General features: G+C 45.6%; 1 protein-coding gene across 1 annotated transcript in view; it reads right to left on the bottom strand.

Moving 5' to 3' along the window:
- ADAMTS9 (ADAM metallopeptidase with thrombospondin type 1 motif 9) overlaps positions 1-17,040 on the bottom strand; it is a 366,262-nt gene that overhangs the window by 18,192 nt on the left and 331,030 nt on the right. Inside the window, exons 31-33 of the mRNA XM_063940922.1 lie at positions 6,434-6,604; positions 3,805-3,999; positions 678-810 (exon numbers count right to left, since the gene is read on the bottom strand). Coding sequence (XP_063796992.1) covers positions 678-810; positions 3,805-3,999; positions 6,434-6,604 — 499 coding nt within the window. The remainder of the gene's footprint in view (positions 1-677; positions 811-3,804; positions 4,000-6,433; positions 6,605-17,040) is intronic.

The raw sequence follows: 17,040 nt of genomic DNA on the forward strand, positions 1-17,040 counted from the left end.
TGAAAGTGGTCCGGAATGATGTGTGGGCCAGCCGAAACTGATGATGCAAGTTGTGAAATGCTTCTCATTCACAGACAGTCCTGTGAATGAGAAGCAGTTTGCGGCTGGGATACTCGATGCTAGAGAAGATGTATTAAGGTGAGACACATTCACCAGGTCCCTCTCGCTCATTGAGTCGCATAATTGAGGCTCTGCATGATGAATATTCATGAGCCATTACCGGTATGCTTGAGGTACTGTATTATAGTCAGTTGTTAGGCTGTATTATCATGAATGTGGTTCACCTCACAAGATGGCTGCCTCTCCTGTTGTGTGTGGATGATTAGTGTAGATGTATGTTGTGTTGCCTTAATTTGGAAGGCAGGAAGTTGCATCACTGCTCTCCACTTGTTATTCAGGAAGTGACTCTGCAGCCATTACTCAGCATTATGTAGCTAGTAAAAATACACTTAAGCAGCTCTCCAGAGTCTTGAGATGATTTGCACACAGACTTACAATTAGCATACTGTATGTACCTCAGATTCACCCAAGCTGTCCTATCATCAGCACCTGACTATTCACCATTTTGTGACCTATTTACATTCTAACAAAACAAGAAATGTCTGTGGGGGGTTGGGCGAGCGCAACAAAGCCCTCGATTGTACAGCAATTTGTTTCACTGACCAAAACCCACTTACACTCGTAAGGATTGTAGCACAGCCTCTTCTCCTCTGGTTTCATATCCACAGGACACATGTTGCTGGGCATATCGTCATTGGTTAAACACTGCACGGAACGTTGCATAGTCCCAGCTCCACATGTAACGGAACACTGCAAATAAAACCAGCACCGGCTTATGTTACTGTCTGTCCTGTCACACTGCTATATGTACACAACCAGCTTCCAATCTTATTACATAGTAATGGGGTAATCATTTCTAGACTGATCTGAGCAATCTGTGACTCTTTGGCTGTTACAGAACAAGCTGGGATTTGTAGTTCCTAAACAGCTGAAGATTAGGGAGTTGATGGCATTACCTACAAATCCAGCATAGGGGTAAATTTACTAAAATGGGAGTTCTATTTAAGATGGGATGTTGCCAATAGCAACCAATCACATTCCAGTTATTATCTTCTAGAAGGTGCTAGATAAATGAGAAGTAGAATCTGATTGGTTGCCATGGGCAACATCCCATCTTAAATAGAACTCCCATCTTAGTAAATTTACCCCACAGTCTGCCGGATTTATGATTCATCCAAATTTTGAACAGTATCCTGGATTTGATGTCTTCCTTACTTTTTAAATGGGCCCAATTTATTTTTTCACTGCAGCTAATTTCCCGGGAGAGCTTACAAAATCGTTAGGGTTTCAATTTTCGGTCTCTTAATGAAAACATGATGCAGAAAAGATGGTTCGGGGTCTGTTATTCTCTATACGACCCCTAACTCCTGCCATTTCCGCTATAAATTGTATAGATTACCACTGTGTCTGTCTGTCAGATCTGGAATCCACATTATCAGCATTGTGAAGCAGGGGGTGGGGCTACGATGAAGCGAATCAGCACAAATTGCATCATCGCTCCGCCTACTTTCCCTCAATAAGCGGGGGGTGCAGGCAGGTGTCACCAAGAAGCAGTAGACTTGCCCACTTTTTCGGGTGGCCGTGAGTGCCACCCAATTTTCGTGAGCCTCCCTGCCATTCCGGGAGAGTAGTCAAGTATGATGCAAGTCCCTCCCTCGTGATTTTAGTTGCCACTTCACACTGGAAATGACTGGAAATTAATCATTTGGATGTTTATAACACTATAGGAACTAAAAGAGGTCCAAATTACATGATTTTAGCTGTCTTTAGCAATGTTTACGAAATCAAGACCCGAAACTAAAAAACTTGAGTCTGGTTTTGCCAAAACCAAAACACGACGATGATTTAGAACCAAAACCAAAACACGGGGTTCTGCGCACAGCTCTAGTTATTACCCAGTCTCGCATAATATATCATAGCATAAGGGAATATTTCTCCTGATCTCTGCACAAGAAAAAGCAAAAATGCAAACATAAAAAACCAAAAACTTACAAGTAAACAAATAGTGAATTGGTAAGGAAATAAAATGTTCACAACCGGTGCTTTTCAGCAGGTTATATGTACACACTACATCACCTGTGTTTTATTACATGTTCCTAGAAATGAGGGATTATTGGAGCTCAGTGAAGGGAGAGAAGCCTGCAGTCTGCCTGCTGACGATTACACTTTGAGGGGACAGTAATGTGGGTCACCTGACTCCAACAGTAAACACCGGATGCCACTGATGTGCAGAAGCAACACAGCTGATGCAATATACAAAGCACGCAGCAATAAATGTCTCAGCTCAGGCAGTTACTTTTTTGGCAAACACTTGAGATAAGAGCAGTAACAAGCTGGTTTAATGACCCGTGATGTTTGCCAATAGCACTCAAATGTCTGTTTTCAGTACTAAAAAAAAGGATAACACTCCATACCCTGTATTTTACTCTATTTAACTTACATTTAAAGTGACGTTATACTGAGAAGAAATATTTATTGTGTTTTGCTTTTGTTCAAAAGCTCTGAGAACTAGGGGCACTATGGCATTGCAGCGGATGGCATTATTGGCGGCAGTCCAGTTGTACCTCGGGGAGCAGCCAAAATAGAAATATGAAACAGGGCTGGAATGAGGTTTGTGGGAGTCCTGGTGTAACTAATTAGGGGGGCCCCTTCCAATAAAATTGCCAATTTTCTGACAACAATATTACAAAGTGTAATGTGTAATTACTCCCAACACGACACTTGTGTTACACACGCTGTAGTGCCCCCAGTTCACATTATTATGCCACACAGAGACCCCAGTTCACATGGTACCTGGATGATAGATCTACAATGTCTAGGTAGAGGGTCAATAGGTCGACACATATGGTCGATATGCATTAGGTCGACTGGTACATAATGTCGACAGTGCTTGAAGTAGATAGGTTCAAAAGGTCGACAGATTCAAAAGGATTGACACGACGATGGTCGACACACAAATGGTCGATGCGTGTTTTGGGGGTATTCACTGCATGATAAAAGACCATAAATGTATGTGCACCCCTTGCATGGCAACATGGTTGGTTACAGGTACATACGGTAATTTACTTGCTTTTTTTAATTGCTCTCAAATCAGAATCAGCCCCTATATGTCTAAGGTGACATCATGGAGGCACTATATAAAAAAAAAGGTGACGTCACTAGGGCACATTATGCTTAAAGTAACTTTACTGAGGCACTGTATGAATAAAGTGACACCTCCAAGGTACTTTACCCATAAAGTGACATCAGACCCTAATGTGAAGAGGTACTATATGAATATGGTGACATCACTGAGGCACGTTACCTCTAAAATGACATCACTGAGGTACTATATAAATAAGGTGACATTCTCTGAGGTACTTTACCCGTAAAGTGACAACAGCGAGGCACTATATGAATAAGGTGATATTACTGAGGTACTATATGAATAGGGTGACATCATTGAGGCACTTTACCACTAATGTGACTTAGCCTACGTGGTAAAGTCTTGCTGTCTCCCAGTTACGCCCATTCAGCTGCTCATGGATATGTGACAGTGATGCGCATGACTGTGACTCACCAGCAGAGGTGTACACTCAGCTATATACGGCATGTACAGTCACATAGGATTCATGAGATCCCTCCACAACACGAACTTGCAATATACCCTGCATCAGCCCCTTATGAGCAGCATATCTCACAGTCTCTATTCTTTTTATAACACAATTTTTGGGGGTGTAATAATGACAGTAACATAATACTCACTTTTCCCCAGTTGCCGACTCTCCATGAAGCTAGAACAGGACATTCTCCTAGGAAACAGCTCTGTACATTGGGGGGTTGGGTTCCTGGGCAGTTTGCTGAACTTTGGTAGCCATACTCATAGTGTTCCTTTGCCGAATACACTTCACTGCATGACACAAGCCTCTGCCGGTAGCCCATCCCACATGTCACCGAACACTGAGGAAACAACCCATGTACAGTATGTTATCACATATTTACCACTAATCGTATTACGCAAGGCTGTATACAGAATATGTAATTACTCACATCATTGCAGTTATTTCATATATATTATTCACCTCAGTACAATACACATGGGGTTATTCAATTAGACTCAAACATTTTTTGGGTGTGAAAAATGGGGGGCTTTCGCATTTTTTTTCTCTGCGCTGATTTTTTTTTCAGGGTAATCAGTTAGCCCCCATTTTTTCTGCCTCAAAAAAAATTACAGTTATTTGCAAAAACACAGGACCTATGTGTGATCGTGACTGCAATATGGAAATAAATGCATGCTTATTTGGTTACATAGAATCATAGAATTTGACGGCAGATAAGAACCACTTGGCCCATCTAGTCTGCCCCTTTTTTTTTATCCTTTAGGTAATCTCAACCCTTTTTGAACCTTAATTCTTTGTAAGGATATTCATATGCCTATCCTAGCATGTTTAAATTGCTCTACAGTCTTAGCCTCTACCACCTCTGATGGGAGGCTATTCCACTTATCCACTACCCTTTCTGTGAAGTAATTTTTCCTTAAATTTCCCCTGAACCTCCCCCCTCCAGTCTCAGTATATGTCCTCGAGTTCTAATACTTCTCTTCCTTTGAAGAATGTTTCCCTCCTGAACTTTGTTATATTTGAAGGTTTCTATCATGTCCTCCCTTTCCTTCCTCTCCTCCAAACTATACATGTTAAGATCTTTTAGCCTTTCCGGGTAAGTTTTGTGATGTAGGCCATTATCCCCAATAAGTACATTAGGACTAATTAGATAGCCCCAGGCGGGTAAATTAGCCACAGTAAATTACTGCAGCTAATTGAAAAGCCTTTACCATACACAACACTAACTGTTAAGGCCTGATCGCTGCTGTGCACTTTCGCACAGCGGGCGATTATCGAACTACTGCGCATGCATATGCACCATAATGCACAGGCGCATCGCCAAATGGTGACAGGATGGTGCAAAAATTTTGCACGGGTGTTTGCAAGATGATTGACAGGAGAGGACATTTGTAGGTGGCAACTAGCCATTTTCTGGGAGTGTCTGGAAAAACGCAGGTGTCCCCAAGCGTTTTCAGGGAGGGTGTGTGATGTCAGCTCCGGCCCCGATCAGCCTGATTTCTTCGTACTGGAGGAGTAAGTCCTGAGCTATGTACAGACTGCACACACTGCACATAATGGCAATAACATTCGATGGAGAGTGTGATGTGAATGGTTTTGCAGCTGTCCGCTGACTGAGGGGAATTTTAGCGCAGCGTACACATGCATTCGCACAGGGCAAATTTTTACTCCCCCTGGGCGGCGACTATCTGATCGCAGGACAGTGTAATTTGCAGTACAGCGATCAGGTCTGAATTAGGCCCTTTGTATATGCTCAGCTGTTTTATATGTATATTCCTTATTCAGTATTTCACTAAAGGACCAATGGGGGTGATTCCGAGTTGTTCGCTCGCTAGCAGATTTTAGCAGCATTGCACACGCTAAGCCGCCGCCCTCTGGGAGTGTATCTTAGCTTAGCAGAATAGCGAATGAAAGATTAGCAGATTTGCGAATAGAAAATTCTTAGCAGTTTCTGAGTAGCTCCAGACCTACTCACAAATAGCGATCAGCTCAGGCCATTTCGTTCCTGGTTTGACGTCACAAACACGCCCTGCGTTCGGCCAGCCACTCCCCCGTTTCTCCAGACACCCCCCCATTTTTTCCTGGCACGCCTGCGTTTTTCCACACAGTCCCAGAAAACGGACAGTTTCCGCCCAGAAACACCCACTTCCTGTCAATCACACTCCGATCACTTCAACGAGGAAAATTCTTTGTTTGGACGTGAGTAAATCTACTAAGTTTTGTGCTAAAATACTTACCGCATGCGCACTGCGTACCATGCGCATGCTCATTTTTGCCTTAATCGCTCCGTTGCGAAAATCGTCAACGAGCGAACAACTCGGAATGACCCCCATTAAGCGTAACATTCTAAATGTTTCATACAAACACGATACCAGTCATGGGTCTAATTCTTAGTCAGACACTGCAGAGATGTTGGCCGCTGTGGAGCAATGTTTTTTCATGCTTGTGTCTTGAGTTGCACCATGCTTGCTTCCTGATTTTTGTACGTACAGAGGGCCTGATTGATATTCGTACGCAAACCCGATGCTTCCCATCGCCTCCTTCAAACGGTCTCAGTCTGTCAATCAGGCTGCATCTTAGGGGGCATTGCGTGCGACAACGCAAAACCCATACTGTACATGTGCAAGATGAGTCCTGTGCATGCGTAGTCCTCCCGCCGTCGTGGTTGTACGCAAACCTTTGGGTTTGCTTACAACTGTGAATCAGGCCCTCTATCCTTAATGTTTACCTGATACATATCAGGCTACACACTGAAACTCTAGCACTGCTAGTACCTGAGACCACTCCCCGGTTATCCAGATGTATTCACAGGACTGTACGTTGCAGATATCTACATCGGAGGGTCTGTCGGTCTCATCGCAATGCAAGGCCGGAACTTCCTTTTTATCTTCACTGGCGCAGAACACTTTGCGGTAGCGGAACCCTTCATCGCAAGTCTTGCTGCACTGTAGGGGAAAAAATGGCTGTTAGATTACAGTTCCTCTGTCCTAGTTTTCTCAGAACAATTATTCCAATGAAAGCTTCTGATATTAAACAATATAGCATGAATGAAGGGAAAAGGAAAGGGAGTGGATCTCAAGCACTAGAATGCACTGGTAAGTGGTTAATATGTAACATAGGGGGACATTTACTAAGCAGTGATAAGAGCGGAGAAGTGAGCCAGTGGAGAAGTTGCCCCATCAACCAATCAGCTGCTCTGTATAATTTATAGTATGAAAATTATAGATGTTACTTCAGTGCTTATTGGTTGCCAAGGGCAACTTCTCCACTGGCTCACTTCTCCGCTCTTATCACTGCTTAGTAAATGTTTCCCAAAGTATAGAAACTTGTCTTATCCACATGTAAACAACACAGAATAGCGACCAGTGGAAAAGTCAATGGTGTTTCCATTGAGAGTTGGTAATTATAAGAGCAAAGAAAATGGATGAAAATGTACTCTTGGGTTCTATCTATATAATTGAAATGTAACTTTTTTGGGTATCTTTAAAATATCTAAATAAACTTATGAACACATATCTATATATAAATATATAGATATACAGTGAAAAATGAGACAGGTATATTGGAACACTGTAACCAAGGCTGGACTGCTCTTCTGGCACTTCTGGCAAATTCCAGTCCGGTCACAGAGAGAGCCGGGAAGGCCGCACGCAGCACAGCTCCCTGCTCACTGTTTGTGCCCCCCGACTATTTCTAACAAAAATGGGGGCGTGCTGCGAGTCCACACACCCCTGACTGGCGGCACACCCACTGTGAGCCGTGTCCACGCGACCCCGCCCCCTGCCCTTAGTGTACATTTCAACAAAAATGAGGGCGTGGACTCGACTTGCGGCACACCGCCGTGCACCTCCTCCATCGTGCGTGTGCCCCCCGTGCCGAGCGCGTACACGAGAATGCCAGGGCCGAATTCTCGCCCCAGTCCGTCCCTGACTTTAACTATATGAAATGTCTCAGAGTGACACATAAAGAAACACAAACCATTACGCAGCGTGAACCAGAGTCATCACAATACAGTTAATATGATGGTTTTAAACTTTTAATGCAATAGTACAATAGGATACTATTCATACAATTGATATATATATATATATATATATAGGATACTATTCATACAACTGATATATACAGTGCCTTGCTAAAGTATTCACCCCCCCTTGGCTTTTTACCTATTTTGTTACATTACAACCTGTAATTTAATTTTTTTTTTAATCTGAATTTTATGTGGTGGATCTGCACAAAATAGTCTAATTGGTGAAGTGAAATGAGAAAAATTTATATAAAAAAATCATTTTTATAAATACAGAATTGAAAATTGTCATGTGTATATGTATTCACCCCCTTTGCTATGAAGCCCCTCAAAAGTTCTGGTGCAACCAATTACCTTCAGTAGTCACATAATTAGTGAAATGAAGTCCACCTGTGTGCAATCTAAGTGTCACATGATCTGTCAGTATAACACACCTTTTCTGAAAGGCCCCAGAGGCTTCAACACCACTAAGCAAGAGGCGTCACACCATGAAGACCAAGGAGCGCTCCAAATAAGTCAGGGACAAAGTTGTTGAGAAGTACAAGTCAGGGTTGGGTTATAAAAAAATATCCAAATCTTTGATGATCCCCCAGAGCACCATCAAATCCATCATCTTTAAATGGAAAGAATATGGTACCACAACAAACCTACCAAGAGAGGGCCAGCCACCAAAACTTACAGACCGGGCAAGGAGGGCATTAATCAGAGAGGCAGCACAGAGACCAAAGGTAACCCTGAAGGAGCTGCAGAGCTCCATAGCAGAGATTGGTGTATCTGCACATGTGACCACAATGGTCACTATAGAGCTGGGCTTTATGGAAGAGTGGCCAGAAAAAATAAGATTTTACTTACCGATAAATCTATTTCTCGTAGTCCGTAGTGGATGCTGGGGACTCCGTCAGGACCATGGGGGATTAGCGGCTCCGCAGGAGACAGGGCACAAAAATAAAGCTTTAGGATCAGGTGGTGTGCACTGGCTCCTCCCCCTATGACCCTGCTCCAAGCCTCAGTTAGGATACTGTGCCCGGACGAGCGTACACAATAAGGAAGGATTTTGAATCCCGGGTAAGACTCATACCAGCCACACCAATCACACCGTACAACTTGTGATCTGAACCCAGTTAACAGTATGACAACGTAGGAGCCTCTGAACAGACGGCTCACAACAAGAACAACCCGATTTTTTTGTAACAATAACTATGTACAAGTATTGCAGACAATCCGCACTTGGGATGGGCGCCCAGCATCCACTACGGACTACGAGAAATAGATTTATCGGTAAGTAAAATCTTATTTTCTCTAACGTCCTAGTGGATGCTGGGGACTCCGTCAGGACCATGGGGATTATACCAAAGCTCCCAAACGGGCGGGAGAGTGCGGATGACTCTGCAGCACCGAATGAGAGAACTCCAGGTCCTCTTTAGTCAGGGTATCAAATTTGTAGAATTTTACAAACGTGTTCTCCCCCGACCACGTAGCTGCTCGGCAGAGTTGTAATGCCGAGACCCCTCGGGCAGCCGCCCAGGATGAGCCCACCTTCCTTGTGGAATGGGCCTTGACAGATTTAGGCTGTGGCAGGCCTGCCACAGAATGTGCAAGTTGAATTGTGCTACAAATCCAACGAGCAATCGTCTGCTTAGAAGCAGGAGCACCCAGCTTGTTGGGTGCATACAGTATAAACAGCGAGTCAGATTTTCTGACTCCAGCCGTCCTTGAAATATATATTTTCAATGCCCTGACAACGTCCAGCAACTTGGAATCCTCCAAATCGCTAGTAGCCGCAGGCACCACAATAGGCTGGTTCAGGTGAAACGCTGACACCACCTTAGGCAGAAAATGAGGACGCGTCCGCAGTTCTGCCCTGTCCGAATGGAAAATCAGATATGGGCTTTTATACGATAAAGCCGCCAATTCTGACACTCTCCTGGCTGAAGCCAGGGCCAGTAGCATGGTTACTTTCCATGTAAGATATTTCAAATCCGCCGATTTGAGTGGCTCAAACCAATGGGATTTGAGAAAATCCAAAACTACATTAAGGTCCCACGGAGCCACTGGGGGCACAACCGGGGGCTGTATATGTAGTACTCCTTTTACAAAAGTCTGGACTTCAGGAACTGAAGCCAATTCTTTCTGGAAGAAAATCGACAGGGCCGAAATTTGAACCTTAATGGACCCCAACTTGAGGCCCATAGACAATCCTGTTTGCAGGAAATGTAGGAATCGACCCAATTGAAATTCCTCCGTGGGGGCCTTCCTGGCCTCACACCACGCAACATATTTTCTCCAAATGCGGTGATAATGTTGTGCAGTCACCTCCTTCCTGGCTTTAACCAGTGTAGGAATGACCTCTTCTGGAATGCCTTTTTCCCTTAGAATTCGGCGTTCAACCGCCACGCCGTCAAACGCAGCCGCGGTAAGTCTTGGAATAGACACGGTCCCTGCTGAATCAGGTCCCGTCTTAGAGGTAGAGGCCACAGATTTTCCGTGAGCATCTCCTGAAGTTCCGGGTACCAAGTTCTTCTTGGCGAATCCGGAGCCACGAGTATCGTTCTTACTCCCCTTTGCCGTATAATTCTCAGTACTTTGGGTATGAGAGGCAGAGGAGGAAACACATACACTGACTGGAACACCCACGGTGTTACCAGAGCGTCCACAGCTATTGCCTGAGGGTCTCTTGACCTGGCGCAATACCTGTCCAGTTTTTTGTTGAGGCGAGACGCCATCATATCCACCTTTGGTTTTTCCCAACGGTTCACAATCATGTGGAAGACTTCTGGATGAAGTCCCCACTCTCCCGGGTGTAGATCGTGTCTGCTGAGGAAGTCTGCTTCCCAGTTGTCCACTCCCGGAATGAACACTGCTGACAGTGCTATCACATGATCTTCCGCCCAGCGAAGAATCCTTGCAGCTTCTGCCATTGCTCTCCTGCTTCTTGTGCCGCCCTGTCTGTTTACGTGGGCGACTGCCGTGATGTTGTCCGACTGGATCAACACCGGCTGACCCTGAAGCAGGGGTTTTGCCAGGCTTAGAGCATTGTAAATCGCTCTTAGCTCCAGTATATTTATGTGAAGAGACATCTCCAGGCTTGACCATACTCCCTGGAAGTTTCTTCCCTGTGTGACCGCTCCCCAGCCTCTCAGACTGGCATCCGTGGTCACCAGGACCCAGTCCTGTATGCCGAATCTGCGGCCTTCTAACAGATGAGCACTCTGCAACCACCACAGAAGAGACACCCTTGTCCGTGGCGATAAGGTTATCCGCTGATGCATCTGCAGATGCGATCCGGACCATTTGTCCAGCAGATCCCACTGAAAAGTTCGTGCGTGGAATCTGCCGAATGGGATTGCTTCGTAAGAAGCCACCATCTTTCCCAGGACTCTTGTGCATTGATGCACAGACACTTTTCCTGGTTTTAGGAGGTTCCTGACAAGTTCGGATAACTCCTTGGCTTTCTCCTCCGGAAGAAACACCTTTTTCTGAACCGTGTCCAGAATCATTCCCAGGAACAGCAGACGTGTTGTCGGGGTCAACTGAGATTTTGGAAAATTCAGAATCCACCCGTGTTGTTGCAGCACTACTTGGGTTAGTGCTACTCCGTCCTCCAGCTGTTCTCTGGACCTTGCCCTTATCAGGAGATCGTCCAAGTAAGGGATAATTAATACGCCTCTTCTTCGCAGAAGAATCATCATTTCGGCCATTACCTTGGTAAAGACCCGAGGTGCCGTGGACAATCCAAACGGCAGCGTCTGAAACTGATAATGACAGTTTTGCACCACGAACCTGAGGTACCCTTGATGTGAAGGGCAAATTGGGACATGCAGGTAAGCATCTTTTATGTCCAGGGACACCATAAAGTCCCCTTCTTCCAGATTCGCTATCACTGCTCTGAGTGATTCCATCTTGAACTTGAATTTTTGTATGTACAGGTTCAAAGATTTCAGATTTAGAATAGGTCTTACCGAGCCGTCCGGCTTCGGTACCACAAATAGCGTGGAGTAATACCCCTTTTCCTGTTGTAGGAGGGGTACCTTGACTATCACCTGCTGAGAAAACAGCTTGTGAATGGCTTCCAATACCGTCGCCCTGTCTGAGGGAGACGTTGGCAAAGCAGACTTTAGGAACCGGCGAGGGGGAGACTTCTCGAATTCCAACCTGTAACCCTGAGATACTACCTGCAGGATCCAGGGGTCCACCTGTGAGCAAGCCCACTGCGCGCTGAAATTCTTGAGTCGACCCCCCACCGTTCCTGAGTCCGCTTGTAAAGCCCCAGCGTCATGCTGAGGGCTTTGCAGAACCCGCGGAGGGCTTCTGTTCCTGGGAAGGAGCTGCTTGCTGCCCTCTCTTACCCTTTCCTCTGCCTCGGGGCAGATATGACTGTCCTTTTGCCCGCTTCTTATAGGACCGAAAGGACTGCGGCTGAAAAGACGGTGTCTTTTTCTGTTGGGAGGGGGTCTGAGGTAAAAAGGTGGATTTCCCGGCAGTTGCCGTGGCCACCAAATCCGATAGACCGACGCCAAATAATTCCTCCCCTTTATACGGCAATACTTCCATATGCCGTTTGGAATCCGCATCACCTGACCACTGTCGTGTCCATAAACTTCTTCTGGCAGATATGGACATCGCACTTACTCTCGATGCCAGAGTGCAAATATCCCTCTGAGCATCTCGCATATAAAGAAAAGCATCCTTTAATTGCTCTAAAGTCTGTAAAATACTGTCCCTATCCAGGGTATCAATATTTTCAGTCAGGGAATCCGACCAGACCACCCCAGCACTGCACATCCAGGCTGAGGCGATGGCTGGTCGCAGTATAACACCAGTATGTGTGTATATACTTTTTAGGGTAGTTTCCAGCCTCCTATCAGCTGGATCCTTGAGGGCGGCCGTATCAGGAGACGGTAACGCCACTTGATTTGATAAGCGTGTGAGCGCCTTATCCACCTTAGGGGGTGTTTCCCAGCGCGCCCTAACCTCTGGCGGGAAAGGGTATAATGCCAATAACTTTTTTGAAATTAGCACTTTTCTATCTGGGTTAACCCACGCTTCATCACATACATCATTCAATTCCTCTGATTCAGGAAAAACTACAGGTAGTTTTTTCACCCCCCACATAATACCCCTTTTTGTGGTACTTGTAGTATCAGAGATATGCAAAGCCTCCTTCATTGCCGTGATCATATAACGTGTGGCCCTACTGGAAAATACGTTTGTTTCTTCACCGTCGACACTAGATTCAGTGTCCGTGTCTGGGTCTGTGTCGACCGACTGAGGTAAAGGGCGTTTTACAGCCCCTGACGGTGTCTGAGACGCCTGGGCAGGTACTAACTGGTTTTCCGGCCGTCTCATGTCGTCAACTGATTTTTGTAATGTGCTGACATTATCACGTAATTCCATAAACAAAGCCATCCATTCCGGTGTCGACTCCCTGGGGGGTGACATCACCATTACCGGCAATTGCTCTGCCTCCACACCAACATCGTCCTCATACATGTCGACACACACGTACCGACACACAGCAGACACACAGGGAATGCTCTTATCGAAGACAGGACCCCACTAGCCCTTTGGGGAGACAGAGGGAGAGTTTGCCAGCACACACCCAAGCGCTATAATATATATGGGAACAACCCTATATAAGTGTTGTATCCTTATAGCAACTTAAATATAGTAATATCGCCAAAAAAAAATGCCCCCCCTCTCTGTTTTACCCTGTTTCTGTAGTGCAGTGCAGGGGAGAGTCCTGGGAGCCTTCCTCACAGCGGAGCTGAGCAGGAAAATGGCGCTGTGTGCTGAGGAGAATAAGCCCCGCCCCCTATTTCGGCGGGCTCTTCTCCGGAGTTTGTGAGATCTGGCAGGGGTTAAATACATCCATATAGCCTCAAGGGCTATATGTGATGTATTTTTTAGCCATAAAAAGGTATTATACATTGCTGCCCAGGGCGCCCCCCCAGCGCCCTGCACCCTCCGTGACCGCTGTGTGAAGTGTGCTGACAACAATGGCGCACAGCTGCAGTGCTGTGCGCTACCTCAGGAAGACTGAAAAGTCTTCTGCCGCCTGCTTCTGGACCTCTTCCATCTTCAGCATCTGCAAGGGGGGTCGGCGGCGCGGCTCCGGGACCGGACTCCATGGCTGGGCCTGTGTTCGATCCCTCTGGAGCTAATGGTGTCCAGTAGCCTAAGAAGCCAATCCATCCTGCACGCAGGTGAGTTGACTTCTCTCCCCTAAGTCCCTCGATGCAGTGAGCCTGTTGCCAGCAGGACTCACTGAAAATAAAAAACCTAAAAACTTTTTCTAAGCAGCTCTTTAGGAGAGCCACCTAGATTGCACCCTGCTCGGACGGGCACAAAAACCTAACTGAGGCTTGGAGGAGGGTCATAGGGGGAGGAGCCAGTGCACACCACCTGATCCTAAAGCTTTATTTTTGTGCCCTGTCTCCTGCGGAGCCGCTAATCCCCCATGGTCCTGACGGAGTCCCCAGCATCCACTAGGACGTTAGAGAAAAAGCCATTACTTTGTGTTAAAAATAAGAAGGCACGTTTTGAGTTTGCCAAAAGGCATGTGGACGACTCCCCAAATGTATGGACGAAGATGCTCTGGTCAGATGAGACTAAAACTTACGGTAACTTTTCGGCCACCAAGGAAAACGCTATCCACCACATCCCATCACCCCACAGTGAAACATGATGGTGGCAGCATCATGCTGTGGGGATGTTTTTCAGCAGTAGGGACTGGTAAACTGTTTCGAGTAGAGGGAAAGATGGGTGGTGATAAATACAGGGATATTCTTGAGCAAAACCTGTTACAGTCTGCCTGTGATTTGAGACTGGGACGGAGGTTCACCTTCCAGCAGCACAATAACCCGAAGCATACTGCTAAAGCAACACTCGAGTTGTTTAAGGGGAAGCATTTAAATGTGTTGAAATGGCCTAGTCAAAGCCCAGATCTCAATCCAATTGAGAATCTGTGGTCAGACTTGAAGATTGCTGTTCACAAGCGGAAACCATCCAACATGAAGGAGCTGGAGCAGTTTTGCCTTGAGGAATGGGCAAAAATCCCAGAGGCAAGATGTGGAGAGCTCATAGGGGTCGATTCTATTCGGCAACTTAAGAATAGCGCCGGGAATTAAGCTCCCGACGCTATTCAATTCAGCTGCTAGTGACCCGCAATTGTCGGGAATTCTTCTCTCATCCCCGGGGGATGAGAGAAGAAACCCGACAAAAGTGCTGCCTCGCGGCCGGCGCGAGGCTGACTCTGTCGGGAATCAGCATCGCCGCGGGTAGTTAAGTCGGAGAATGCCCGTTCTCCCGACAAAACTACCTGTTAAGTCGGCGAGAACGGGACATCGCTGACTTAACTGGAGCTGAATTGAATAGCGTTGGGAGCTAATTCCCGGCGCTATTCTTAAGTTGCCGAATAGAATCGACCCCATAGAGACTTATCCAAAGCGACTTGCAGCTGTAATTGCGGCAAAAGGTGGCTCTACAAAGTACTGACTTTAGGGGGGTGAATAGTTATGCACACTGAAGTTTTCTGTTATTTTTTCCTATTTGTTGTTTGCTTCACAATGAAAAAAAAACCACCTTCAAAGTTGTAGCCATGTTCTGTGAATGAAATGATGCAAACAATCCATTTTAATTCCAGGTTGTGAGGCAACAAAACATGAAAAATGCAAAGGGGGTGGATACTTTAGCAAGGCACTGTATGTATGTGTGTGTGTATATATATATATATATATATATATATATATATATACACACCAAATAGGTCCACCATTCAATTCAGCCAATACAGCTCCCGGTGTGCCTCTGCCAGACGTAGATAAGTATACAGGTGCAAACTGTAGGTAACAGAAAGCAGGCATGCACTCCCGGATTAGTTAAATCACAACTCTTTATAGTTAAGAGTTGTGCTTTAACTAATCCGGGAGTGCAGTGCCTACAGTATCGAGTAGAATACAAATCATAAAATGCAATGAATGTAACTATCAATATACTTAAGTGCATGTAATACTAAAAATGGTATCACACAGGTATCAGGAATAACAGTAAAGTTAAAAGTTAAGAACCTCTAGTAGTGCCTCTGGTGGGTAACTACTGCGTACTGTGTGCTAATGAGCAGTGAACGATGTGTGACCATACCCTTCCTTACATCTGAAGCTGGTAATAGGTTTGGAATGTATCTGCTGTGGTTTTATCTATAGTAAATCCTGATGGAATCACAGCAGGTTCCCATAAATACAGAAAGTACATATACGTCGTAACCCCAGATACGTATATAAATAGAAAAAGGAATATCTTTGTGTGTGACAAAGGCAGGCCTGTCCAACCTGTGGCTCTCCAGATATTGTGAAACTACAAGTCCCAGCATGTCTTGCCACAGTTTTAACATTACCTAATAGCAAAACTGTGGCAGGGCATGCTGGGACTGATAGTTACACAACAGCTGGAGAGCCACAGGTTGACCAGGCCTGGATTAATACATCTCCCCCTAAGACACTTATTCAGGCAGCCAATCCATACACAGGCCATTTCCAACCTGTAGATTTCAGTCAGATTTGGCCATACAGATACATAAGGTGCGGCGCTAACAGTATCGCTGCCTTACTGAATCCAATAGGGTAGCCATTGTGCGGTCGGATGATGGCTGCGTACACAGTGAAATCTGGCTATAAAGCAACCACATTTACCATCCCTTGCTACCAACATCTCACAGGCCCTGATCAGATGATGATCAAGATCAGCTGTTTTTTGGGAGGCACATTGACATTTTCAGCCTTCAGAATTGCACCATGTGTAGGGCTGTAGGCACCTGTTTTTTTATACCACAGGTTCTCAAACTCAGTCCTCAGGACCCCACACAGTGCATGTTTTGCAGGTCTCACAGAATCACAAGTGAAATAATTAGCTCCACCTACTGTATGGACCTTTTAAAATGTGTCAATGAGTAATTAATACACCTGTGCACTTGCTGAGGACCGAGTTTGAGAACCACTGTTTTATACTATGTAATGATAGGCTTACCATACTATACCTTTAAACCGGGACACTCATGAATTACACAGGTTCTGTGACTGATTGAAACCAGTTGAAATGAAGGCTTGAAGTCAGCCAGCCACAGAACCTGTGTAATTCATGAGTGTCCCAGTTTAAAGGGATTGTATAGTAACCAATACCCCTTTCACATCACACTAAAAACCCGGTATCGACACGGCATATTGCCGTGTCGAAACGGGTCCATGTGCGATGTGAAAGGTCCTTTGTTGAATTAGCGGGTCGCCTGACCCGGTAATTCAACCCGGTAAAAAAGATGGGTTATTACCGGGTTGATTACCGGGTAAGGCGCAGTGTGAATGG

Source organism: Pseudophryne corroboree, chromosome 9 (genome assembly GCF_028390025.1).
Source record: "Pseudophryne corroboree isolate aPseCor3 chromosome 9, aPseCor3.hap2, whole genome shotgun sequence".
NCBI classification, from domain to species: domain Eukaryota; kingdom Metazoa; phylum Chordata; class Amphibia; order Anura; family Myobatrachidae; genus Pseudophryne; species Pseudophryne corroboree.